General features: G+C 39.4%; 2 protein-coding genes across 54 annotated transcripts in view; one reads left to right on the forward strand and one right to left on the reverse strand.

The window, feature by feature from the left end:
* SMG7 (SMG7 nonsense mediated mRNA decay factor) overlaps positions 1-23,617 on the forward strand; it is an 87,028-nt gene extending 63,411 nt beyond the window's left edge. For 14 of the 50 annotated variants that reach the window (XM_078001275.1, XM_078001269.1, XM_078001297.1 and 11 more), the window contains 13 exons: positions 397-467; positions 1,702-1,762; positions 10,446-10,565; positions 11,526-11,814; positions 13,771-13,915; positions 14,328-14,710; positions 15,361-15,732; positions 16,504-16,653; positions 18,615-18,695; positions 19,167-19,326; positions 20,152-20,322; positions 20,446-20,591; positions 21,223-23,617. In XM_078001275.1, coding sequence (XP_077857401.1) covers positions 397-467; positions 1,702-1,762; positions 10,446-10,565; positions 11,526-11,814; positions 13,771-13,915; positions 14,328-14,710; positions 15,361-15,732; positions 16,504-16,653; positions 18,615-18,695; positions 19,167-19,326; positions 20,152-20,322; positions 20,446-20,591; positions 21,223-21,336 — 2,263 coding nt within the window. In that variant the 3' untranslated portion in view covers positions 21,337-23,617. Of the gene's footprint in view, positions 1-396; positions 468-1,701; positions 1,763-10,445; positions 10,566-11,525; positions 11,953-13,770; positions 13,916-14,327; positions 14,711-15,360; positions 15,733-16,503; positions 16,654-18,614; positions 18,696-19,166; positions 19,327-20,151; positions 20,323-20,445; positions 20,592-21,222 lie in introns of all 50 variants that reach the window. The other 36 variants (XM_078001227.1, XM_078001218.1, XM_078001230.1 and 33 more) reach the window with 5 other exon arrangements.
* Positions 23,618-25,071: 1,454 nt separating this feature from the next.
* Positions 25,072-25,777, reverse strand: part of NCF2 (neutrophil cytosolic factor 2) — a 36,990-nt gene continuing 36,284 nt past the window's right edge. For all 4 annotated transcript variants that reach the window (XM_078001389.1, XM_078001390.1, XM_078001391.1 and 1 more), the window contains one exon: positions 25,072-25,600. In XM_078001389.1, the coding sequence (XP_077857515.1) occupies positions 25,488-25,600 (113 nt within the window). In that variant the 3' untranslated portion in view covers positions 25,072-25,487. The remainder of the gene's footprint in view (positions 25,601-25,777) is intronic.

Consider the following 25,777-nt stretch of genomic DNA (forward strand, 5'->3'; position numbering starts at 1 on the left):
ATTAAAGAACAGTGGATTCCGCAACTCATAATGTATGTGAAAGCTCTATAAAAACATAGTATGTTGTTTCTTTGCTCAGAATTTTCTCAGCCTATTTCAGTTTTCCATGTTTAAAACTGACAAATTATTTTCACTGTTTGTTGAATTAGGAGCATGGGAAATGATCTACAGTAGTAGCAGGTCTCTGTCATGGAAATTTGTCCCTTTTGTTGTATCTTTATCACTATCTAGTGTATCTTTGAAAATACATTTTTAAAAATTATACAGCCTTTGAAATGCTGAAATAAGGGAAAAATACATAAAGTCCAGGACCTGTAGATACCATTTTCATGGCTTCTTAGTGTTCTGGTTTCTCTTATATAAAAATAAAGTCTGAATTATTTCTTTAATTTACAGCATTTGGCCCTGGTTGATTTCTCTTCTGAATAGTTTCCATCCCCATGAAGAGGACCTCTCAAGTACTAGTGGTAAGAGCTACCCTAACCTTGTGTTGTTGATGTGGTTCTCCATCATCGATGGTGTGCTTAAGACCAGAGAAGAGGTTTTTGGTGATGAATGATTGATCTTAAATTCAGTATCTCAGAAGTGACTGTGAACTCTACAGTAAGAGGTTTTTGGTGATGAATGATTGATTTTAAATTCAGTATCTCAGAAGTGACTGTGAACTCTACAGTAAGTGGGTGGAAGTAGATAATGTTCTCCCAGTTCCTCTGGCATCTTAATCTCATTTAGCATCATTCAAATAGGAGTTCAGAGAGTGTAATACCTTCAGATTCTTTCTGTCTTTCCTTCCTCCTCATTCTTACTATTAAAAAAAAAGCAATTAATGTGAACATTGCTCTGTCAAAGTAATACTTACTCATCATAGAAAATTTAGTACAAACAGAACACAAATCTCCCATACAGAGATACCTTTTACTAGTCACAATAGTGTATCTTCTTTGGGCCTTTTTCTTACATGTACACACACACACATACACACAGGAAATGATTCATATCAAATAAAGTTCTGTGCCTGATTTTGAAATTTAGTATTATATTGTTAGCATTTTATTGTGTCATTAAGCATTTCAAAAACATGACTTTTACTGACTTCATAATATTCCATCCTATGAAAGTGCTATAATCCATTTACGTGCTTTCTGTTGCTTTACAATTTTCCCCATTGTAAATAATGCTGCACTGAACAACCTCTGGCTTGGCTTCTTTCTGACTTTTTTTTTTTCTATTAAATCCATGCTCCTCAGGCATTAATTTGCACATAAATCACCTGAATCTTTTTAAAGTACAGTTTATGATTCAGTAGTTTTGAATTAGTGCCCAAGATTCTGCATTTCTTGCAAGCTCTCAGATGATGTCAGTGTTATTCAGTGCTTTCAGTAAAAAGAGACAGGTAATCTAAACATTGGGATTACTGGATCCAAGACTATGAATTTTTAAGACTGCTGATTTTTTAAAAAGCCATTCTCCTCAGCATTGAGTATTAAGTGAGTATTAGGGGAATGTCTGTGTCCCAAAGATAACATGCAGAGTTTTGATAGGTGAGTTATTTTCATCAGGATTACTATAAAGAAGAGCAGAGAACTATAAGCATTATAATTTCTTTCTGCATGTTAATTTAAAAACAAGTTTTAGGGAACAGTATTCTACCAAACAACATTTTAATTAAAATGTTTGCAAATTTTGATTTTGACCCTTTAGCGACACCACTTCCAGAGGAGTTTGAATTACAAGGATTCTTGGCATTGAGACCTTCTTTCAGGTAGGTGATAGCTGAAGTACCTTTATCATTGCCAGTGATTGCAGTATTAAAATTAGCAGGGAATTGGGCTTGGATGTAGAGGAACCTTTGATCTTCCCAGCTGTGTGTTATTTTTGTAACAGCAACTCATAGTGAAAGTTTGTTGTGAACTGGATTTGTGTATGTCACGCCTTCAATTCCTGTGTAATAAAAATTAAAATGTAACCTTTCCACCTGTGCCCTTGATCCCATCCCTTCTTACCTCCCTAAGAACCTTGCCCCATCTGTTATCCTCTCTGCATTGTATTTCCAGTGTCTTGTCTTTCTTTCCTTTCTTTTTTTAACAACTAATTCCCTTTAGCCTAGTAACATTTAAGTGTGCCCCATTCTTTGAAAAAGATAAAATGAATTTACATCCACCTATTTTCCTACATTGTCTTATCTTTTCATCATCAAACTTCTTAAAAAGGGTAGTGTGCACTTTGGGAGGTGGAGGCAGGTGGAGATGGAGACCATTCTGGCTAACCTGGAAAACCCCGTCTCTACTAACAATACAAAAAAAATTAGCCGGGCATGGTAGCAGGCACCTATAGTCCCAGCTACCCAGGAGGCTGAGGCAGGAGAATCACTTGAACCTGGGAGGCGGAGGTCGCAGTGAACCGAGATCACACCACTGTACTCCAGCCTGGCTGACAGAGCGAGACTCTGTCTCAAAAAAAAAAGAAAAAGAGTAGTGCGGGCCAACCTGACTGACTCCATTTCAACTCCCAATCATTTTCAGCCTACTGCGGTTTAAACTATCAGTGTCTTCTAGATACCAAAATCCGGTGACTATAATCTTTATCCTATTGAATTTTCTTCAGCATTGAGTCCGTTGATTTCCTTCCTTCATGAAAACTTTTTCCTTAGCTCTCTGATAACTATTTTTCCCACCCTTAGCACTCAGTCTTTTTCACTATTTCTTTTCAACTACATGTCTCTGAATGTTGTTGTTTTCCAGGATTCTTTTCTTGCCCTTTCCTTCCCACTTTCTACATTCACCCTGTTGATCAAATCCATCCCTATGTCTCTTGAATGGTATGTCCCAAATTTTCAGCTCTGACTTCTCTTGAAGTTTGGATGCATATTCTAACAATCTAACCTCCCTTATGCATTTTAAACTTTAACATGACCAAAAATTGAGCTTATATTTTCCGATTTGGTCAGCCAAAAAGCAGTCTTCTTTCTATATTTTCTCTCTGTGCCTGTGGCATTACCCATCTATATGACCAAGCTAAAAATCTGAAAAATTCTTGTTTCCATTTGTCTTTCTCACCAAGCCTTTATAATTCTGTGTCTGAAATGCTTCTTAGGTTCAACTCTTTCCACTTATTTCCCCATACATAGTTCAGGCTTTTATCACCAGTTTACCTGAAGTATAAAAACCTCCCTAAGTATAGTTCCTCTCCTCCTATAGTCTGTTTCTACACTGCCTCTACAATTATAGTTTTTAAGTATGTAAATAGTGATGTCGCATGACTAATATTTTTTTTATCTTTTTTTTTTATTATACTTTAAGTTCTAGGGTACATGTGCACAACGTGCAGGTTTGTTACATATGTATACACGTGCCATGTTAGTGTGCTGTACCCATTAACTCGTCATTTACATTAGGTATATCTCCTAATACTATCCTTCCCTCCTCGCCCTTCCCCACAATAGCCCCCAGTGTGTGATGGTCCCCTTCCTGTGTCCAGGTGATCTCATTGTTCAGTTCCCACCTATGAGTAAGAACACGCAGTATTGGGTGTTCTGTTCTTGCGATAGTTTGCTGAGAATGATGGTTTCTAGCTGCATCCATGTTCCTACAAAGGACGCGAACTCATCCTTTTTTATGGCTGGCTGCCTAGTCTTCCATGGTGTATACGTGCCACATCTTCTTAATCCAGTCTGTCACTGATGGACATTTGGGTTGATTCCAAGTCTTTGCTATTGTGAATAGTGCTGCAATAAACATACGTGTGCATGTGTCTTTATAGCAGCATGACTTATAATCCTTTGGGTATATACCCGGTAATGGGATGGCTGGGTCAAATGGTATTTCTAGTTCTAGATCCTTGAGGAATCGTCACACTGTTTTCCACAATGGTTGAACTAGTTTACAGTCCCACCAACAGTGTAAAAGTGTTCCTATTTCTCCACATCCTCTCCAGCACCTATTGTTTCCTGATTTTTTAATGATTGCCATTCTAACTGGTGTGAGATGGTACCTCATTGTGGTTTTGATTTGCATTTCTCTGGTGGCGAGTGATGATGAGCATTTTTTCATGTGTCTGTTGGCTGTATGAATGTCTTCTTTTGAGAAGTGTCTGTTCATATCCTTTGCCTGCTTTTTGATGGGGTTGTTTTTTTCTTGTTAATTTGATTCAGTTCTAGATATTAGCCCTTTGTCAGATGAGTAGATTGCAAAAATGTTCTCCCATTCTGTAGGTTCCCTATTCACTCTGATGGTAGTTTCTTTTGCTGTGCAGAAGCCCTTTAGTTTAATTAGATCCCATTGGTCAATTTTGACTTTTGTTGCCATTGCTTTTGGTGTTTTAGACATGAAGTCCTTCCCCATGCCTATGTCCTGAATGGTATTACCTAGGTTTTCTAATGGGTTTTTATGGTTTTAGGTCTAACATTTAAGTCTCTAATCCATCTTGAATTAATTTTCGTATAAGGAGTAAGGAAAGGATCCAGTTTCAACTTTCTACTTATGGCTAGCCAGTTTTCCCAGCACCATTTATTAAATAGGGAATCCTTTCCCCATTTCTTGTTTTTGTCAGGTTTGTCAAAGATCAGATGGTTGTAGATGTGTGGTATTATTTCTAAGGGTTCTGTTCTGTTCCTTTGGTCTATATCTCTGTTTTGGTACCAGTACCATGCTGTTTTGGTTACTGTAGCCTTGTAGCATAGTTTGAAGTCAGGTAGTGTGATGCCTCTAGCTTTGTTCTTTTGGCTTAGGATTTTCTTGGCAATGCAGGGTCTTTTTTGGTTCCATATGAACTTTAAAGCAGTTTTTTCCAATTCTGTGAAGAAAGTCATTGGTAGCTTAATGGGGATGGCATTGAATCTATAAATTACCTTGGGCAGTATGGCCATTTTCATGATATTGATTCTTCCTATCCATGAGCATGGTATGTTCTTCCATTTGTTTGTGTCCTCTTTTATTTCATGAGCAGTGGTTTGTAGTTCTCCTTGAAGAGGTCCTTTACATCCCTTGTAAGTGGGATTCCTATGTATTTTATTCTCTTTGAAGCTATTGTGAATGGGAGTTCATTCATGATTTGGTTCTCTGTTACTGGTATATAAGAATGATTGTGATTTTTGCACATTGATTTTGTATCCTGAGACTTTGCTGAAGTTGCTTATCAGCTTAAGGAGATTTTGGGCTGAGACAATGGGGTTTTCTAAATATACAATCATGTCATCTGCAAACAGGGACAATTTGACTTCTTTTCCTAACTGAATACCCTTTATTTCTTTCTCTTGCCTGATTGCCGTAGCCAGAACTTCCAACACTATGTTGAATAGGAGTGGTGAGAGAGGGCGTCCCTGTCTTGTGCCAGTTTTCAAAGGGAATGCTTCCAGTTTTTGCCCATTCAGTATGATATTGGCTGTGGGTTTGTCATAAATAACTCTTAGTATTTTGAGATATGTTCCATCAATACCGAATTTATTGAGAGTTTTTAGCATGAAGGGCTGTTGAATTTTGTCACAGGCCTTTTCTGCATCTATTGAGATAATCATGTGGTTTTTGTCTTTGGTTCTGTTTATATGCCGGATTACATTTATTGATTTGCGTATGTTGAACCAGCCTTGCATCCCAGGGATGAAGCCCACTTGATCATGGTGGATAAGCTTTTTGATGTGCTGCTGGATTCGATTTGCCAGTATTTTATTGAGGATTTTTGCATCGATGTTCATCAGGGATATTGGTCTAAAATTCTCTTTTTTTGTTGTATCTCTGTCAGGCTTTGGTAATCAGGATGATGTTGGCCTCATAAAATGAGTTAGGGAGGATTCCCTCTTTTTCTATTGATTGGAATTATTTCGGAAGAAATGATACCAACTCCTCCTTGTAGCTCTGGTAGAATTCCGCTGTGAATCTGTCTGGTCCTGAAGTTTTTTTGGTTGGTAGGCTATTAATTATTACCTCAATTTCAGAGCCTGCTGTTGGTCTATTCAGGGATTCAACTTCTTCCTGGTTTAGTCTTGGGAGAATGTAAGTGTCCAGGAAATTGTCCATTTCTTCTAGGTTTTCTAGTTTATTTGCGTAGAGGTGTTTATAGTATTCTCTGATGGTAGTTTGTATTTCTGTGATCGGTGGTGATATCCCCTTTATCATTTTTTATTGCGTCTATTTGATTCTTCTCTCTTTTCTTCTTTATTAGGCTTGCTAGCGATCTATCAATTTTGTTGATCTTTTCAGAAAACCAGCTCCTGGATTCATTGATTTTTTTTGGAGGTTTTTGTGTCTCTATCTCCTTCAGTTCTGCTCTGATCTTAGTTATTTCTTGCCTTCTGCTAGCTTTTGAATGTGTTTGCTCTTGCTTCTGTAGTTCTTTTAATTGTGATGTTAGGGTGTCAATTTTAGATCTTTCCTGCTTTCTCTTGTGGGCATTTAGTGCTATAAATTTCCCTGTACACACTGCTTTAAATGTGTCCCAGAGATTCTGGTATGTTGTATCTTTGTTCTCATTGGTTTCAAAGAACATCTTTATTTCTGCCTTCATTTTGTTATGTACCCAGTAGTCATTCAGGAGCAGGTTGTTCAGTTTCCATGTAGTTGAGCGATTTTGATTGAGTTTCTTAGTCCTGATTTCTAGTTTGATTGCACTGTAGTCTGAGAGACAGTTTGTTACAATTTCTGTTCTTTTACATTTGCTGAGGAGTGCTTTACTTCCAACTATGTGGTCAATTTTGGAATAAGTGCGATGTGGTGCTGAGAAGAATGTATCTTCTTTTGATTTGGGGTGGAGAGTTCTGTAGATGTCTATTAGGTCCGCTTGGTGCAGAGTTGAGTTCAATTTCTGGATATCCTTGTTAACTTTCTGTCTCGTTGATCTAATGTTGACAGTGGGCTGTTAAAGTCTCCCATTATTATTGTATGGGAGTCTTAAGTCTCTTTGTAAGTCTCTAAGGACTTGCTTTATGAATCTGGGTGCTCCTGTATTGGGTGCGTATATATTTAGGATAGTTAGCTCTTCCTGATGAATTGATCCCTTTACCATTATGTAATGGCCTTCTTTGTCTCTTTTGATCTTTGATGGTTTAATGTCTGTTTTATCAGAGACTAGGATTGCAACCCCTGCTTTTTTTGTTTTCCATTTGCTTGGTAGATCGTCCTCCATCCCTTTATTTTGAGCCTATGTGTGTCTCTGCACGTGAGATGGGTCTCCTGAATACAGCAGACTGATGGGTCTTGACTCTTTATCCAGTTTGCCAGTCTGTGTCTTTTAATTGGACCATTTAGTCCATTTACATTTAAGGTTAATATTTTTATGTGTGAACTTGATCCTGTCATTATATTAGCTGGTTATTTTGCTCGCTAGTTCATACAGTTTCTTCCTAGCATTGATGAACTTTACATTTTGACATGTTTTTGCAATGGCTGGTACCTGTTGTTCCTTTCCATGTTTAGTGCTTCCTTCAGGATCTCTTGTAGGGCAGGCCTTGTGGTGACAAAATCTCTAAACATTTGCTTGTCTGTAAAGGATTTTATTTCTCCTTCACTTATGAAACTTAGTTTGGCTGGATATGAAATTCTGGGTTGAAAATTCTTTAAGAATGTTGAATATTGGCCCCCACTCTCTTCTGGCTTGGAGAGTTTCTGCCAAGAGATCTGCTGTTAGTCTGATGGGCTTCCCTTTGTGTATAACCCGACCTTTCTCTCTGGCTGCCCTTAACATTTTTTCCTTCATTTCACCTTTGGTGAATCTGACAATTATGTGTCTTGGAGTTGCTCTTCTCGAGGAGCATCTTTGTAGTGTTCTCTGATTTCCTGAATTTGAATGTTGGCCTGCCTTACTAGGTTGGGGAAGTTCTCCTGGATTGTATCTTGCAGAGTGTTTTCCAATTTGGTTCCATTTTTCCCATCACTTTCAAGCACACCAATCAGACAAAGATTTGGTCTTTTCACATAATCCCATACTTCTTGGAGGCTTTATTCATTTCTTTTTACTCTTTTTTTCCCTACACTTCTCTTCTCACTTCATTTCATTCATTTGATCTTCAGTCGCTGATACTCTTTCTTCCAGTTGATCGAATTAGTTACTGAAGCTTGTGCATTTGTCACGTAGTTCTCGTGTTACTATTTTCATCTGTATCAGTTCTTTTAAGGTCTTCTCTGCATTGATTATTCTAGTTATCCATTCATCCATTCTTTTTTCAAGGTTTTTAGTTTCTTTGCACTGGTTACATAGTTCCTCCTTTAGCTCTGAGAAGTTTGATTGACTGAAGTCTTCTTCTCTCAACTCGTCAGTCATTCTCCGTCCAGCTTTGTTCCGTTGCTGGCAATGAGCTGCGTTCCTTTGGAGGGGGAGATACGCTCTGATTTTTTTAATTTCTAGCTTTTCTGCACTGCTTTTTCCCCATCTTTGTGGTTTTATCTGCCTTTTGTCTTTGATGATGGTGACGTACTGATGGGGTTTTGGTGTGGGTGTCCTTTCTGTTTGTTAGTTTTCCTTCTAACAGTCAGGACCCTCAGCTGTAGGTCTGTTGGAGTTTGCTTGAGGTCCACTCCAGACCCTGTTTGCCTGAGTATCAGCAGCAGAGGCTGCAGAAGATAGAATGTTGCTGAAGAGCGAGTGTTGCTGTCTGATTCTTGCTCTGGAAGCTTTGTCTCAGGGGTGTACCCCACCTGTGAGGTGTGAGGTGTTGATCTGCACCTAGTGGGGGATGTCTCCCAGTTAGGCTACTCAGGGGTCAGGGACCCACTTGAGCAGGCAGTCTGTCCGTTCTCAGATCTCAGCCTCCGTGCTGGGAGATTCACTGCTGTCTTGAAAGCTGTCAGACAGGGGCATTTAACTCTGCCAGGGTTTCTGCTGCTTTTTGTTTAGCTATGCCCTGTCTCCAAAGGTGGAGCCTGCAGAGGCAAGTCGGCCTCCTTGAGCTGTGGTGGGCTCCACCCAATTCGAGCTTCCAGGCACCTTTGTTTACCTACTTAAGCCCCAGCAATGGCAGGCACTCCACCCCAGCCTCACTGCCGCCTTGCAGTTAGATCTCAGACTGCTGTGCTAGCAATGAGGGACACTCCGTGGGCATGGGACCCTCCGGGCCAGGTGTGGGATATAATCTCTTGGTGTGCCGTTTGATAAGACCCTTGGTAAAGCACAGTATTAGGGTGGGAGTTACCCGATTTTCCAGGTGTTGTGTGTCTCACTTTCCTTTGGCTAGGAAAAGGAATTCCCTTCCCCCTTGCACTTCCCAGGTGAGGCGATGCCTCGCCCTGCTTCAGCTCTCGCTGGTCAGGCTGCACCCACGGACCAGCGCCAACTGTCCGACACGCTGCAGTTAGATGAACCCGGTAACTCAGTTGAAAATGCAGAAATCACCCGTCTTCTGTGTCGCTCACACTGGGAGCTGGAGGCTGGAGTTCTTCCTATTCGGCCATCTTGGGCGCGCCCCCCACCCCACACTCTGACTAATATTTTTATTTACCCATTCCCGATTACTCCACTGTCTCTTTTAGCTTGATGCTCAAGTTCCAGCACTATCCAGCTCTTAGTTGTTCAGCCTTACTTTCTGCCACTTCCCCCAATATTTATAAACTCTATACAGTATGCGCTATACTTGAATAGCTCCCTGTTTTTATTCCTCCACACCTTTGTTCATGTTGTGCCTAGAACATTTCCTTCTCCTCTACTGCCCTTCCATCACCAGCCTGGTAAGCACTTAGCCATACCTGTCAAGATCCAGCTCAGCTGTCACTCTATGAAACCTTTCAGAGCTTCTCAGAAGGAACTCATCCTCCTTTTACTGTATTCACTTACTCTTTGCATAGTTCTTATTATGATGCTTATCAGATTGAATCATAATTATTTATTCCCAAAGGTAGGGACTCTTATTTATCTTTGTGTCCTCAGCATCTAGCCTTCTGCCTGGCAATTCTTAAATCTTCTTTAAAAAAAAAGTTTAATGAGCAATCTGAAAAAGCTTTATTTTCTCAGGTTGGTTTATCCTTCTGATATCAATGAGTTACTCTATATGCTTTATGATATTTATACATTTTTCTGATTTAGAATGGTCTGCCATAAAGCGGATAGATTAATATTGTTTATTAGCATAGGCACCTCAGAGACTCTTAGCATTGCTGTGGTCATTTTCAAGCAAATTACTTAGCATGCAAGATAAGTGTTTATAAAACTTTATTCTTAAAATGATAAAAGAATCTTTTCTAATACAAAGTTGTGGTTTATTTGAGCTCCCCAACTAGAAAGTGAAATGTGAGTAAAAATATTACATTAATGTAATGAATTTGTATATTTTCTTTTCTGCTTTATTTCATAGTTTGTAAAAATCTCTGGGAGTATAAATTCTAATAAATGCAGTTGATTACCTCAAGTAGCTCACCTGTATGGAAAATAATCTGAAGCCATTACAGTTAATCAGGTGAACTTGGTTGCCTGGAAAATATCTTTAGCAATTTAATATTCTCATAACTTGTTTGTGTCAATTTTAGGAACTTGGATTTTTCCAAAGGTCACCAGGGTATTACAGGAGACAAAGAAGGCCAGCAACGACGATTACGACAGCAGCGCTTGATTGCTATAGGCAAATGGATTGCTGATAATCAGCCAAGGTATGTCCATGGAGCTTCTGGTCTGCCCCTATTTAACCACCTTTTTAGATAAACACACACACATCTCACAAGTTACATATTTTAGGCTTTGGTATAAATATTGTCGATCGTGAACTCTTAAGTTGACATGTTGGTAGCACAACATCTAATTATAACCCTAGTGAATAAGTATATCTTTATTTAGAATCTCTGTTCTCCTTATTGTGTATTATAGAGGACTTGGTTGTCTTTTTTGTTTATCATGAGTTTCTGCTCTAATTTATAAATATATTTGTAAATCTATAACCGAATTGTACTTCCACAGTCATGGTAATTTGTATTGGCCTGGGCATGGTGGTCAGTTTCAGGCAGGACAGACTAAGATGGTGCCAGTAGCCAGTTAAGTACAAAGCAGATGTGGTCATTAGTGTAGGGGAAAGAACACAGGTTTTGTCATTCTATTGGTTTGAGTTCCATTTCTAGTTCCGCAGCTTCTCAAGTGGGTGTCCTTGGAATCTCCCCAGTAGATTATAACCTTTCGAAAGTCAATAACTGCTTATTCAATTTTGTATTCAGGTTTCTGTCATACAGTAGGTACTTAAATGCTTGCATGTTTGAATGAACTTACCACCTCCGAGCTTCATTTTTCACATCTATAAAATAGGAATTATATATAGCTACCTTATAAGACATCAAAGGCCCTAGACTAGTGTCTTGCACTTGAAGCATGCTCAGAAATGTAAGTTCTAGCAAATGTTGAAAGAGCAGAGGGAGGGATACGTTGTGACGATGTTAAGTGTGATAATGAGAACCTCAATTTCTACATAACTACTTTTTGTGTTACCTGAATCCACATTGTTATATCCGGCTGTTTCCGTGGTTATTAGTGCTAGGAATATATTGACTTGGATTCACACACAATTCAGTTGTTATTTTTTAAGTTAATGTTTTTCATATATGGATTTATTTTTGCTTTTTTAGGCTGATTCAGTGTGAAAATGAGGTAGGGAAATTGTTGTTTATCACAGAAATCCCAGAATTAATACTGGAAGACCCCAGTGAAGCCAAAGAGAACCTCATTCTGCAAGAAACATCTGTAATAGAGTCGCTGGCTGCAGATGGGAGCCCAGGGCTAAAATCAGTGCTATCTACAAGCCGAAATTTAAGCAACAACTGTGACACAGGAGAGAAGCCAGTGGTTACCTTCAAAGAAAACATTAAGCCACGAGAAGTGAACAGAGACCAAGGAAGAAGTTTTCCTCCCAAAGAGGTGAGAAGGGACTATAGCAAAGGAATAACTGTAACTAAGAATGATGGAAAGAAGGACAACAACAAGAGGAAAACTGAAACCAAGAAATGCACCTTAGAAAAGTTACAGGAAACAGGAAAGCAGAATGTGGCAGTGCAGGTAAGCTGTATTTGAACTATAAAGCAGGTAGAGGAAGGCTCACACAAAAGGCAAGATTTTTCATTTTGTTCTAAAGCCATGAGAATTGGCTGTCCTGGAAGTTTAAATGCATTATTTAAATGCATAGTAAGGTTATATAAAGAGCTGTGATAGATGGTCATTTTATCAATTCTTGGGAACTGCGAGTGAAAAAAAAAAAATCTCAACCTGATTTGACACTTTTGTCAGTCCTCTCCAGTTTAAGCAGTTTGAAAGGATTAGTTGCAGTCGTCAGTTTCACACAGGATTATATTTTATTTGGAAGATAATAACTACCATTTGTCAATGCTATAGTGGAGATTTGGGGTCTTCTGTAGATCCAGTAGAACCAAAAGCATGTTAAGGCTTATGCGGGGTTTTTGTTTTTGTTTTTAAGATTCACCGTAATATATATACACTCGTATATATGTATTTTCTTCTTGGAAAAATATGAGGCTTTTTTTCTTGACAATTATACTTGTCCCAGCTAGTGGTACTAATATCACTTTAATCTTATCCTGGATCCTGGGAATTTATAAAGGAAGAACCCAGGTTTCTTGCTGGGAAAAGATAAGCACTGCTCAGTTATTTGTGACTTTCTTTTTATTAAAATATTTTTCCAAATAGATAAGATGATTTCATATAAACAGAAAAGGGCCTTTATTCTGTGATGGTTTTATTGATACTATTAATGTTTGAATAAATACTTAAGTGGCCATGTGAGTTGTTAACACACTTTTGCAAATGTATGTGTTTGCATGAGAAAGTTTACATGGTTGAAGGCTGCTTACAAATAAATAGTACCTTTGATGTATTTCTCTAATTTTTTTTGAGAAAGAAAAATAATAATAGTTCCATTTTAAGATTATATCAGGGAGAGAAACAAAAGGCAAGGTAGAAATTAAGACGTGGGGGAGAGAGAGATGCTAGCGAAAGGCAAGAAAAAAAAAATGAACTAGAAAGCCAAAGGATCAGAGTTTTAGGGATAATGAGTCCAGCGTTTTCTGCTTACCCTGCCTCCATTCTCTAACTGCTCCCAGTAAGGTCGTACTGAAAACAGAATCTCCTTTTTTGGTTTCTCATCCATCTCAAATCAGCCATAAATGATTAAAGTGAGAAAGAGTCAACATATCACCACACTCTGTACCTCATCCCGAGTTTTCTATAAATGCTAATAATTTTCCCTGATTTTGCTCAACTTTGAGCGGGGCATATGACATCTACTCTCTGGCTCCATCTATAGGATCTCAGGGCCTGTTCCTTACTGCTGAAAGTATCCTTATTTATTCTGAAGGGTGGTAAAGTTGCAGGGTGGAAGGTGGATGCCTGACTGTACACATATGGCTACCCAGATGAAATTAAACTGAGGGCCAAAATAACTCACCTATGGGTTAACGGTCACTATTAGTTCATAATTCATGTATGCTGTTTAATGAATTAGAGTATAGAGAACCCTGGGCCCCAGAACAAGCAACTTAAAGTCATAGACAAGTTTTTTTCAGCTTGTTAGCATCAGGCATCTCATTTGTAAAACAAATGGACTCTAAGGTCCTTTACATATTTGGATTTTTGTGATCATGGGAAAGCAAAATAATTAGTAAAACTAAGATAGTAAAATTATCTTTTATTGGCTATTAAATAATTTGCTTTGATATTCCATTTTTAACTTAGGTGAATTTAAATATCTTCAGCATGTCCTTTTTGATCTAATGAGGTTTTAAATACTTTCTTAAGAGTAGGGTCTTTTTTCTGACACGTTTGAGTTTCAGTTTATTATAGTTTTGCTTCTCTTGGTCACAGGTAAAATCCCAGACAGAACTAAGAAAGACTCCAGTGTCTGAAGCCAGAAAAACACCTGTAACTCAAACCCCAACTCAAGCAAGTAACTCCCAGTTCATCCCCATTCATCACCCTGGAGCCTTCCCTCCTCTTCCCAGCAGGCCAGGTAAATATGTTTTATAATTTCTTCTACTTAATCTTTTCTGTGCAAGAATTTCTGTTCACTCACTGAGAAATGTGTATTCTGTTAGAGTAATGTTACTAACCCAAAGAAAGTTCTGTTTTCCCTAATGCTTATAAAATTATTTTTGAAATGTTTCTGTGTAGTGTACATGCAAGTGCATGTTTGTTATGATGAAGGAAATCCTATCACTGAACACAGAAGCTACTTACACAACACTGATTACTTCAGTGGATAGAGGAAAAGTGTCAATATTTTTAATTCTTCAAATCAAGTTTGACAACGTGACTGATCTCTTTTATGATGTGTTAGAGGACTCCCTCTACTTACCTGTTTTTAAAAAAATGAATTTTTTGCTGTTTCTTTAGAACTAAATCTGTGTTCTTCTGTTTTGAAGGGTTTCCACCACCAACATATGTTATCCCCCCTCCTGTGGCATTTTCTATGGGCTCAGGTTACACCTTCCCAGCTGGTGTTTCTGTCCCAGGAACCTTTCTTCAGCCTACAGCTCACTCTCCAGCAGGAAACCAGGTGCAAGCTGGGAAACAGTCCCACATTCCTTACAGCCAGCAACGGCCCTCTGGACCAGGGCCAATGAACCAGGGACCTCAACAATCACAGCCACCTTCCCAGCAACCCCTTACATCTTTACCAGCTCAGCCAACAGCACAGTCTACAAGCCAGTTGCAGGTTCAAGCTCTAACTCAGCAACAACAGTCCCCTACAAAAGCTGTGCCGGCTATGGGGAAAAGCCCGCCTCACCACTCTGGATTCCAGCAGGTAAGTTACAGTTGTGTGTACTGTCCAGCTGAATGAAATAAAGGGAAATGCTGAAAGATTGAATGTTAGAAATGCTGATTGAACTTTGACATACTTCTTGTTTAGATTTGTAGTGATTATGAGAAGGCAAAAGTATTGTCTCTACTGTTTATGAAAGTTCAAATGTTTTCCTTACTTTTGTAAAGTGTATAATACTAGATCTTAACTACCATTCTTGGCTGCTACTAAATGTCCATTTTATTGAAAATGGATTTTCTGCAAATAATTCTATAGGAACATAAACTACTAGGGAAATAGAATCACAGTCTTGATGAGGTACTAAGACAGATGTGACACCGATCTTAAATGTTGTCGTTTGAAGCACAGCACTTGAAGCAGAAAGGGGAAACAAACACTCTTATGCAAATATATTCATTCATTCATTAACCCTCTTAAATAGTTGAATTAAAAGAAAATATGAGTGTGGTGCCCATAATCTGTTCCCAAAAAGCTCTGTGTATTGAAAAGCCCAAAAGGTAAAGGAAACTGCTGCCTTGCCTAGAGTTTTGTTGCTTGGAAAACACCTCAAGTTCATTCTGTGATTCTTTAGCATTCATTATAAGTAATATTGCATTTTATCCTCACCTTGATGACAGGCATCTCTTTTTTAGTATCAACAGGCAGATGCCTCCAAACAGCTGTGGAATCCCCCTCAGGTTCAAGGCCCATTAGGGAAAATTATGCCTGTGAAACAGCCCTACTACCTTCAGACCCAAGACCCCATAAAACTGTTTGAGCCGTCATTGCAACCTCCTGTAATGCAGCAGCAGCCTCTAGAAAAAAAAATGAAGCCTTTTCCCATGGAGCCATATAACCATAATCCCTCAGAAGTCAAGGTCCCAGAATTCTACTGGGATTCTTCCTACAGCATGGCTGATAACAGATCTGTAATGGCACAGCAAGCAAATATAGACCGCAGGGGCAAACGGTCACCAGGAGTCTTCCGTCCAGAGCAGGATCCTGTACCCAGGATGCCATTTGAGGTGTGTGTTCTTTCCTATCACCGGGCATTTTGGAGATAGGTTTGGGGTTGACTATCTTTTGAATATCTCAAATGGATCTTATAAAGAGGCCACTCTTATTCTTTAGTACTATAGAATGCCACTGAGTATTGGTGTAGCTCTTGGTTTCCTCCTCAAAGTTGCACAGTATGTTTTAGTTTGGAAGCTGAAGAATTCTGTAACTGATTCAGAACTCTGATGGTCTGGCAAAGAAACCATGTACAGAAATCTCTAAAACAGCATGTTAGAGAATTCTGAGACAAAGCACTCCTCTCAGTTGGGCTGAATCATCTAAGTTTAAAAATAGGTTTACTGATACTTAAATAAGTTGCTCTCTGAGAGGAACAAAGTTAACCAGTTATCTTGGACAGTGGAGGTCCCTTTCTTTGCCCTTTTTATTCATGAGAAGCAGGTGAATGTTAGTAACTTTTTAAAAGATCTCTTACTTTCTTTGTTAGCACAAGAGATGCTAATTATTTTGCTCCTCCATAGCATTGTTTTACTTAACTAGCCACATTCACCTTTTGTGTTCTGCTCTGTCAGTATTTTTGCTTTTCTATTGTCTTGAACTTTCTCCAGTATTGTCCTTGTGTTGCTTTGCCTTTGCATTTCAGAGCCTTTTTTCTTTGCCTAATACCATCTATCTCACTATCCCCTTGACTGTAGTTGTCTTCTTCCACCTAATCATACTACTATTCCTTTATGCTTTTGTTGTCCCTTATTGCATCTCACTGTGATCCTTTCTGTCACTAGGACCCCAAGAGCTCCCCTCTGCTTCCTCCGGACCTGTTAAAGAGTCTGGCTGCCTTGGAGGAAGAGGAAGAGCTGATTTTTTCTAACCCTCCTGATCTTTACCCGGCTCTGCTGGGGCCTCTCGCCTCTCTTCCTGGACGAAGCCTTTTTGTATGTATTTGACATAATTCTGCTTCTTGCTCTAACTCCCAGCTGCTTTTCTGAGATATTGTAGTACACAGATTAGGTGATTTCTTATCTTCCTGGGGCTGTCCTTTTCAGAACTGTAAAACATATTTTCTAATTCCCTAAACCAACCTTAAGATGGTAGTAGGATATAACAAAGCATTTCTGACTTTATATTTCTCCCAAATTGTAGAGACATACCTTGGTTTTATGTGTTATCCAGAAAACATTCTGCAGAGCTGGTAACACACAGGGTGTGAGGTGACAAATTAACTCACTTTGCAGGTAACACTTCCATCTGGACCCAGAAATTTTAAGTGTCATTTAATCTTGCTTAGGAACAGTGAGATTTGTTTCTCATATGTAGCCAAAATATGAAAGGAAATATGTTCTCGATTTTTTTTTTAACTGACGTTATTGAATAGTATATGGCTCTTTTTTGTTTGGTTAACTAAATGCAGAAGGAGCCCTTATCTAAATTCAAAGTTGGATTCATAAACAGAATGAGTAAAAATGAAGAGGATTCTACTTATAAACATTGTCAGAGTGTCATAAATGAGTAAATATCAAAATAAATAACTAGAACCACATAAAATGAAATCTGAGAACTCATCCTGCATTTCAGAGAACATCATTCTGTTTGCTTGTCAGTGTTTATATTATATTTTACTGTAGGTGGGGAGTATAAAAATGGAAAGAAAGATGGATGCTATGAGGCTTTTGCCCCTCTATTGCAACTTAATAAAACATTAAAAGATAGTGAATTTTACTTTCTTGCTTTCTCATAAACACAGGGCAAGCACGCATTCGTAAAATTAAAATACATTAATTTTAGTATCAAGAGAAATAAAACCTTAACAGCTTTCATGACATTGCTGCCATCCCTGGCACTTGAAGTTCCATTAAGAATTTGTCTGGGTGGTAGCAGTAGGGGCCCCATACCAAGTTATGAAATAAGAGCAATAAAAGACCCCCTGGAGACTTCAATGGTAGTAGTGCCATGATTGAGTGCACAGGGATTGTGGAAGCCCAGCTGCTATACTGTTGCCTCTACATGTTTGCCTTTCTTGCTGCTTTTATGCTGGAGTGGCTTGAAGGACTGAGGGTAGTGCTTCTTTGTCCACTTGTTTCCTAATCCCTTAGTTCTTGTTTTGTTAGTGTTCCTTTCAGTGGAAATGGAGCTGATGGTAGAACAAGTGGGAGTATCTTCAGGGTTTTTTTTTTTTTTTTTTTTCAATGTTTAAAAAACAATGAATAAAAAATCCTTGACTATAACCCTTCCTATATTTAACATTAGTGATACAACATATGTCAAAGTGCTTCTCTTGTCGTAGGTATTTAGTAACGTTTTGTTAGCCAGCTATTCAGTGACAGCATTAGAGATTCAGCTTTGTTTCTCCTAATGACTTTGCTAGGGCCATTAATAAATGTAAACTTGACTTTTAGCAACTATTTTACTGTATACTGCAAATAGAGCTGCTTAAGAAGCGTATTAACAAAGACATTTGTCAAATGGGTTTGAAAGGCTTTTTAAAAGTCACCAATGTTAATGTTTTAAAAATTGTAGGGTGGAGAGGAACAGTGTTGGAACAGTTCAGCATTTTGTTTTGAGATTATTTTAAGTGCAACTGTTAACAGGGGGATTCCTGAGGTCCATGCCTCATAAACACTCAAAGTGCTGTTTACCAGGGTCGCTGGTCCCTGCCAGAATAGAATCTCTGACTAGATTTGATCTAAAAGGAGGATTCTACTCACCTGTGGCGACTGGCACTTAGGCGGTGTCTTGGTATTAACAGATTTGAATTCACGTCTTCTGAGCCTCAAATTGTACTCAATGGGCGAATACAGGCATGCTTTTGCTTTGGTTCCATACCATAGTATGGTAAGATTAATATTAAGAAAATGGAAGGTATAACTTAATTACCTTTTTTTCTGGGACTGTGAAGAAATCCTTATTGGAGAAGCCCTCAGAGCTCATGTCACATTCATCCTCTTTCCTGTCCCTCACCGGATTCTCTCTCAATCAGGTAGGTGAACAGTGAAGAATCCTGCTGTGTGCTTTTAGTGTCAGCTGATCAGTGTCTTTCTCATACTGTTTCAGTATATCTGTTTTTTCTTTATTTTCCATATATTAGTGTATTCCAGATATTTGATGTTACCCCCTTGTCTCTGATCGGGGCATACTAGTGACTTGTACATCATGAGTTAAAACCCTTTAACTTCTCATTAATATTGAAACCCTTAGGGCTCTGTTGTTGAGCCAAATAAATTATTCACATTTGCAACCTGGATAATTTACATAGAGCAAATTTAAGGGTGAGAAGCAAAGAGGAAAATTAATTTGACTGGAAAATTGAAACAGAAAGAAATAAAAGCCTTCAAAATTTCTCTTCCTAAGAAAAGCTTAAGGTGTACCCAGCATCCATGAACGAGCCATTGGATTTTCTCAAATCTCTTTCCTCGGAGTGAGTTTAGAACTTCACCGTCATGTCTTTCAGGAAAGATACCCAAATAATAGTATGTTCAATGAGGTATATGGGAAAAACCTGACATCCAGCTCCAAAGCAGAACTCAATCCCTCAATGGCCCCCCAGGAAACATCTCTGTATTCCCTTTTTGAAGGGACTCCGTGGTCTCCATCACTTCCTGCCAGTTCAGGTATTAACTACTCTTTAAATTATAGACCTTGCATTTCCTGTACACTCAGTTTGATTAAGGGATAGTGAGATTCTGTAATTGTAAATATATCAGTTGTTGGGTTTTTTATTTTTTTTGTTTGTTTATTTTTGTAACTTCTGAAAGGAAATAGAAAAAAGCCAGTTTATGTATTAAATGCGACTGACAAAGCTTTTTACATCCTCAGTAGCCAGCAGAGATGTAAGGGAGAAAATAGAGGTTCTGTCTTAGGTTCCCAGCTGTTTTTTAGTTTTATTTGTAGGTGTTCATTCTTTGCAGAAAAATTGCATTTTTTTTTTTTTTTTTTAAAGACAGCATCTTGCTGTGTTGCCCATTCTAGACTCAAACTCCTGGGCTCAAGCAGTCCTTCCATCTCAGCCTCCCAAGTAGCTGGGACTACAGCTGCACACCACTGTGCCCAGCTCCGCACTTTTTAAAATTGAGATTTTTAACTTATAATAGAGTCTGACTAAATAGTAATTCTTAAGGTTAGCAAATTCTTTCTGATACATAAGACCAATAAATATGTATCTGAAATAGTCGTGCCAGAATAGTGCATTCATTCAGTTGACAAAAATTGCCTACTATTTTGTTTTGCTTTTTTAAGGTGAAGAATATGCCTTAGATATGTGTGGCAGGGCAAATTAGTGCATCTAGCAGATCTCTTTGGAGCCTTTAGTTTCCCTTTCCTTCAAAGCCCCGTGGTTATTGTTAGAATTTTAGTGATCAGATCTACAGGAACCTGTAGTTCTTTGTATGTTTGTGAAACAATGATTTACTATATCCTGTGTTACTATTATTTGATAGATCATTCAACACCAGCCAGCCAGTCTCCTCATTCCTCTAACCCAAGCAGCCTGCCCAGTTCTCCTCCAACACACAACCATAATTCTGTTCCATTCTCCAATTTTGGACCCATTGGGACTCCAGATAACAGGGATAGAAGGACTGCAGATCGGTGGAAAACTGATAAGCCAGGTGAGATCTACATTTCATTGCCAAGCAAAATTGAAAGAATTTACTCTATCCTTCCCTGGGGTCTGGCAATTGGTAGTGATAGAACGTCTTCTTGAATTTTTCTTATCTCTTTTCATCCCTTAGCCATGGGTGGGTTTGGCATTGATTACCTCTCAGCGACGTCATCCTCTGAGAGCAGTTGGCATCAGGCCAGCACTCCGAGTGGCACCTGGACAGGCCATGGCCCCTCCATGGAGGATTCCTCTGCTGTCCTCATGGAAAGCCTAAAGGTGAGTAGATTTCAGAACCAGAACCACAAGATGATTATAGCAAAGGTGTCTCTGCTTTCATTCACATAAACAGCGAGACTTCTCAGGCCCTCGCGGCTGACTCATACGTAGCACATATATAGCAGAGTTCTAGAAACATGGGCTGCCTTACAAGATTCTTGAGTGATAATTTTTAATTTCTGAATTCACTAGTGGTAAAGCAGTATCTTCAGGAGGATAAAAACAAAGGTTTTAGTTTCGTTCTAAGGTTAAGAAAATTCTGATTCATTTTGGAATGTTTGATTTAAGCGTTTTCTGACAAAATAAAGAGTATCTAATTTTAGAAATGTTTTGTTTGCCTAAAACTTTTATAGTAAATGCCCTATGTGGTACCACATACAGCCGAGTTTCAGTAAAAAGACTTGACATAAAATGTGATTTCACTTCTTCTGGTTTAAAACAGTCTTAATGGAAACTAACTAGCTTTAAGAATCTTATAATGACTTTTTCTAATAGCTGGATTTTTGTGGGGAGTGGGGTTTGGTTTTGGGGCCATATGTATGCCTTTATATTTGGCTGGGATTGAAAAACAAATCCCTTTCAGACAACTGGGCATTTGACCTCTGCTGACAAGATCTGGACTGTTTTTCAGTCTATCTGGTCCAGTTCCATGATGCATCCTGGACCTTCCGCTCTGGAGCAGCTGTTAATGCAGCAGAAGCAGAAACAGCAACGGGGACAAGGCACCATGAACCCTCCACACTGAGGCCAAAGTGGCAACCTGGGAATGAAGGCTTCATAAACCATGGCATGTTGGGTTTGCAGGACTGGCCCACACAGTCCCCTGCAGGTGGCAGCCCTCTTTTCTGTTTCTTGCTGTCAAGAGGGTGTAAGTATTCCACCAGCCCGCTGAGTGTGCACGAAATGTTCGCAGTGCAACAAAAAGAAAAATCCATCAGGAACTCTCCATCCCCCCGGGGCCTTCCGGAGGGAGAGAGAGAGGAACTGCTGTTTATCTCACTCAGTTACTTGGTATCACCGCCTCTCACCTTCTCCATCGTGCATGTCCCCAGCCACATGGGAAGTGAAAGCTGAGAAGGGAAGGCAGATGGGAGAAGCCAATGGGAACTTCTCAGTCCTTTTTCCCTCTTTGGGGAATAAAATAGGAATCCATTAATGGTTGCTTTGCTGACTGAGAATGTAGTTGAAATTATTCTTAAACATCTTTTATTATTATTACTCTCAGTAGTAAAATATCACACTGAATTCTTCCATACACAGGTGTGCTTCTAGTCAGTGTGTAGCAAGGAAAGCCCCGTTCACTGCTCCTGTGAGAGGTTGGTGGTGACAGGACGGGGAACCGACCTCTTCAGCCAGTGGAAGTGTTCCCTTAAGGGAGAGTTCAAGGCCTCTCAGAAGGCTCTGGTAGGCCCTCCTCTGGCCAGGAGACTCCAGCAGGAAATGCCCTTCACTCTGTAGGTGCTCGAGCCCCAATCGAGGATGCAGTGTGGGTGGTGGTGCTGGACTGGCCTAGCAGGTGACTGCTGTAGGATTTCAAATTACGTTTTTGATTCCTGTACATTTTACAGTCGCACAGCAAGCAGTCTCGCGGAAGGCAGGCTAGTCCATTCACAGCCTGGAACATTCTAATAGGTAGAAGCTTTCAGTGTGGTTATTTTTTGTTTGGTTGGTTTTTGTGCCCCCATTCTACTTCCCACCCTCCTGCCCCACCTCCATCCCTTTTTTACCCGATGCTGTATGCTAGTAATTGTTTTTATTCCTAATGTGTACAACATCACATCTCCCCAAGAAGCAACAGCATGGGGTCCAGCAGTTGGGGCCCAAAAGACAGTCTGAAGAGGAAGGATGCGGCAGTATCTGCATAGTCCACAGAGGGCCCAGGCCCCTGCCCAGCTGCAGTCTCCCAGCCTCCACTTTCAGAGTGAAATTCAAGGCAACACGGACATGTGCACGTCACGCACAGAAGAAAACGCAACGTCGTCCATTTTGGAAAAGGCGAAAGAAAGGAAAATAAACTCTTTATTTGATATTTATTAGGAGGAAAGAGGACTGAAAAAGTACTTGCGTAGAAACAGAAGGACAGCATTTCTGTTAGGCATTTCCTGGAAAAGTAATATTTTAAGGGGAAATTATGAAAACAATCTAAATGTTCAATTGCTGTGCTAGTGGTAGGGTTTATTTTCTGGGAGGTGTCTCGTTTGTCTGTATGTTTGTGTACACACACATGCCCATCTGCTGTCCCAGAGGGGAGGGGTTGTGTGTATGAGTGTATGGGGTTAGCGTGGAACTTAAGAGCTGGAACACAGCTGTAGAGCAAAGCACATCCAGGAGCCCCAGTTGTCACTGGAGTCTGGGCAACCCCAGCAATGAAAAGGGGTGAGATAATGCTCATTGCTCTTCAGAGAGAGTGGTTGGAGTCCCCCCCACCCCGCCCCCCCAGTATGCTTACATTATTGCTCTTTTAGTTTGATATGGTGTTTGGGTTTTGTTTTGTTTTTTTGAAAGGTCTGAAAAGGTGAAGCCCCCCACCCAATGGCAATATGAAACCTTTTGTGCTTCTCTTCAGCCCCTTCCCTGTGTCCATCTTTCTCTCCTCTTCCGAAGCCTTTTTCCTACTACCTTTACCCAGTTTGTGTGTTTGAGCTCTGCATTCAGGCAGCTGCAACATTCCAGTGTTTGAACTGTCACTGATTCTTGCGCCCTAGACAAGCTAACCAGGTTTACCATCTCACTCCCAGTAATACCCAGCTCCCATCTAAAGCCCCATTCTGCATGAGAATTTGGTGTTTGGAATGTTTTCTGACTCTTGGGGCGGGATTCCTCGCCTTATCATCCTCACTGTGGAGTAATGAGGAGGGGGAGGAGAATCTTTATCAGAAACTGGTTTTGTGTAGTAAACTTTCTTTCCTGGTTTTTTGTTTTGTTTTGTTTTCTGGATTTTGTTTTTTGTTTTTGTCTGTCTGTGCAAGACCTGCAGCTGCTGAAAATCAGCTTTGCCTTTAATTAAACCATGTTCTCTCCAACCAGATCTGTGTATTGATTGTTTCTTTTCTATCCTAAAAGATACAACTATTGAAGAAAATCCAACTTAAAAGGCAAGAATTTCAACAACTCACAAGTCATCCAGGGAAAGGCATAGATGGTCAGAACTTGAGTATTTTTCAGGGTTATTTTTGCTTTTAGTAGCATTCCAGACCAATGAATTATGGAAATTATAATTAATTATAATGGACAGGCATGAGTAGTAAGAAATCGATTATCAAAATTATTTTATTTAATAAAAGAATGACTTATGTTAAGGAATTAAGAGCCCATCATTTTTATTCCTATTGTAGCTGTTACTAAGGCAGTTCAGAGAGTTTATCCTTTTGGCCTGTAAAAATTCACTGAATCTGATTAGCAGCAACATTAATTACTCTTCTTAGTTTTGGGGTTTCTTTTCTTTGAGTTGTGTCCAAAGTTTCTAGTGGTAGCTTGCTGGGTCTTCCAACTGTGTGCTGGAAGCCAGTGCTGTAGCAAACCGTAATGTCTGTGTGCTCACCCTGACCGACTGTCATTTCACCTACGTGTTGATTCAGTCTGCAGTTTTCACTTCCTTATTCTACTTTTTACAAGTGCCTACACACTTGAAAAATTGTTAGCAAAGCTGCACATACGCTACAAGAAGAAGGGGGTAGGGAGAGGAATTAAGGCCAGGCCTTAAGGTCTAATAGTTACAGAATCCTTCACCCAAGTTAGTCCTGAAAAATTGGACAATTGGTTTAGCCAAATCCATAGCATTCTGTTATGTATATTAGTATAGTATATGCAGTCATTTACCATATAACAACATTTTGGTCAACAATGGACTGCATATACAATCATGCTCCCGTAAGATTATAATACATTTTTGCTGACCTGTATGTTTAAATACACCGATGCCTACCATTGTGGTATAGTTGCCTGCAGTATTGAACACAGTAATATGCTGTACAGGTTTGTAGCCTAGGTGTAGTAGGCTATACCTGGTAACCTTTCTGTGTAGTAGGCTATACCATCTAGTTTTGTGTAAGTGCACTCTAGATGATGTTTGCACAACATGTTTCTCAGATCATGTCTCCATTGTGAAGCAATGCATAACTATTACCAAATGTCAGCTAACAAGATACTACTTACCAACTGGCTTCGTGAACACCACTGTTTTTCATCGCTTAAATGTCGGTGATATATATTCAGTATTGAGTTCTTAACACATGTTCCTCTCTGATAATGTACAAAGGTATGTAATTCTATAAATTCTCTGTGGAATTGAGTGTTGTATTCCATGAGACCCTCACTCAGTCTAGGTTCTGTTTAAGTAACACGTAATGAAAAAAGAAAACAAGTTTATTTGTATATGCTTCATGAATAAGGTTACTTCAAGCCTTAAGAGTCAATTATAGTAATGGTTCAGAAACAGGAATATTTGTACTTAGTCCTTGGGCCTGGACTTCGCGTCTTGTTTTTGTAAGATAGTTTTTTTAATTATTATTATTGCAGTATGACACAGAAAAGTACACCAATCAAATGTACAGCTTGATGAATGTTTACAGTGTGAACACAGCTGGGTAACCAGCTCTCAGATCAAGAAACAGGATCAGCACCTGGAAGACCCTCTGGTGCCCTTTCCAGACACTTCCATCCGCTCCTCCTCTCGCCTAACTCCTCCATTCACCTGTCCCCATCCCCTCACCCGCTGTGCCCCAGGAAATCATCCTAGGTACTCACATCATTGTCTAGTAGGTTAAATTTTAACAGGGAATAGTTAACACTTCCAAACTGTAATGTCCCAGTATAGTGTACAGCAGAAGGGTGCTAAATCTTACAAACAGGTAATAGGGGCTTCATTTTCTTCAGCTTTGTAGTTTGTGAAACATCCTAGACTTCTCTCCGAGTGCTTTCCAAATCTGTAGTTGCGCATTCTTCAACGAAAACTTTGGGGAAAATGCCCACCTTCCCTTTGCACTCCCCTTCCAGCCATTCGTCATTCACTGTTAAAAGGAAAAGTACACATGGATTTCTAAAACCACTGTAGGAAGATCACCCTGTCTGGCTCTTCCACACAGAATTTTTTATTGGTCACCCTTCCCCACTCCTAATTGTGATCAACAGGGCAAAGACAGTATTGCAAAGTGGTTTGAGAGTGAACACTGGGTTTAACCATCTTA

Source organism: Macaca mulatta, chromosome 1 (genome assembly GCF_049350105.2).
Source record: "Macaca mulatta isolate MMU2019108-1 chromosome 1, T2T-MMU8v2.0, whole genome shotgun sequence".
Taxonomy (NCBI): Eukaryota; Metazoa; Chordata; class Mammalia; order Primates; family Cercopithecidae; genus Macaca; species Macaca mulatta.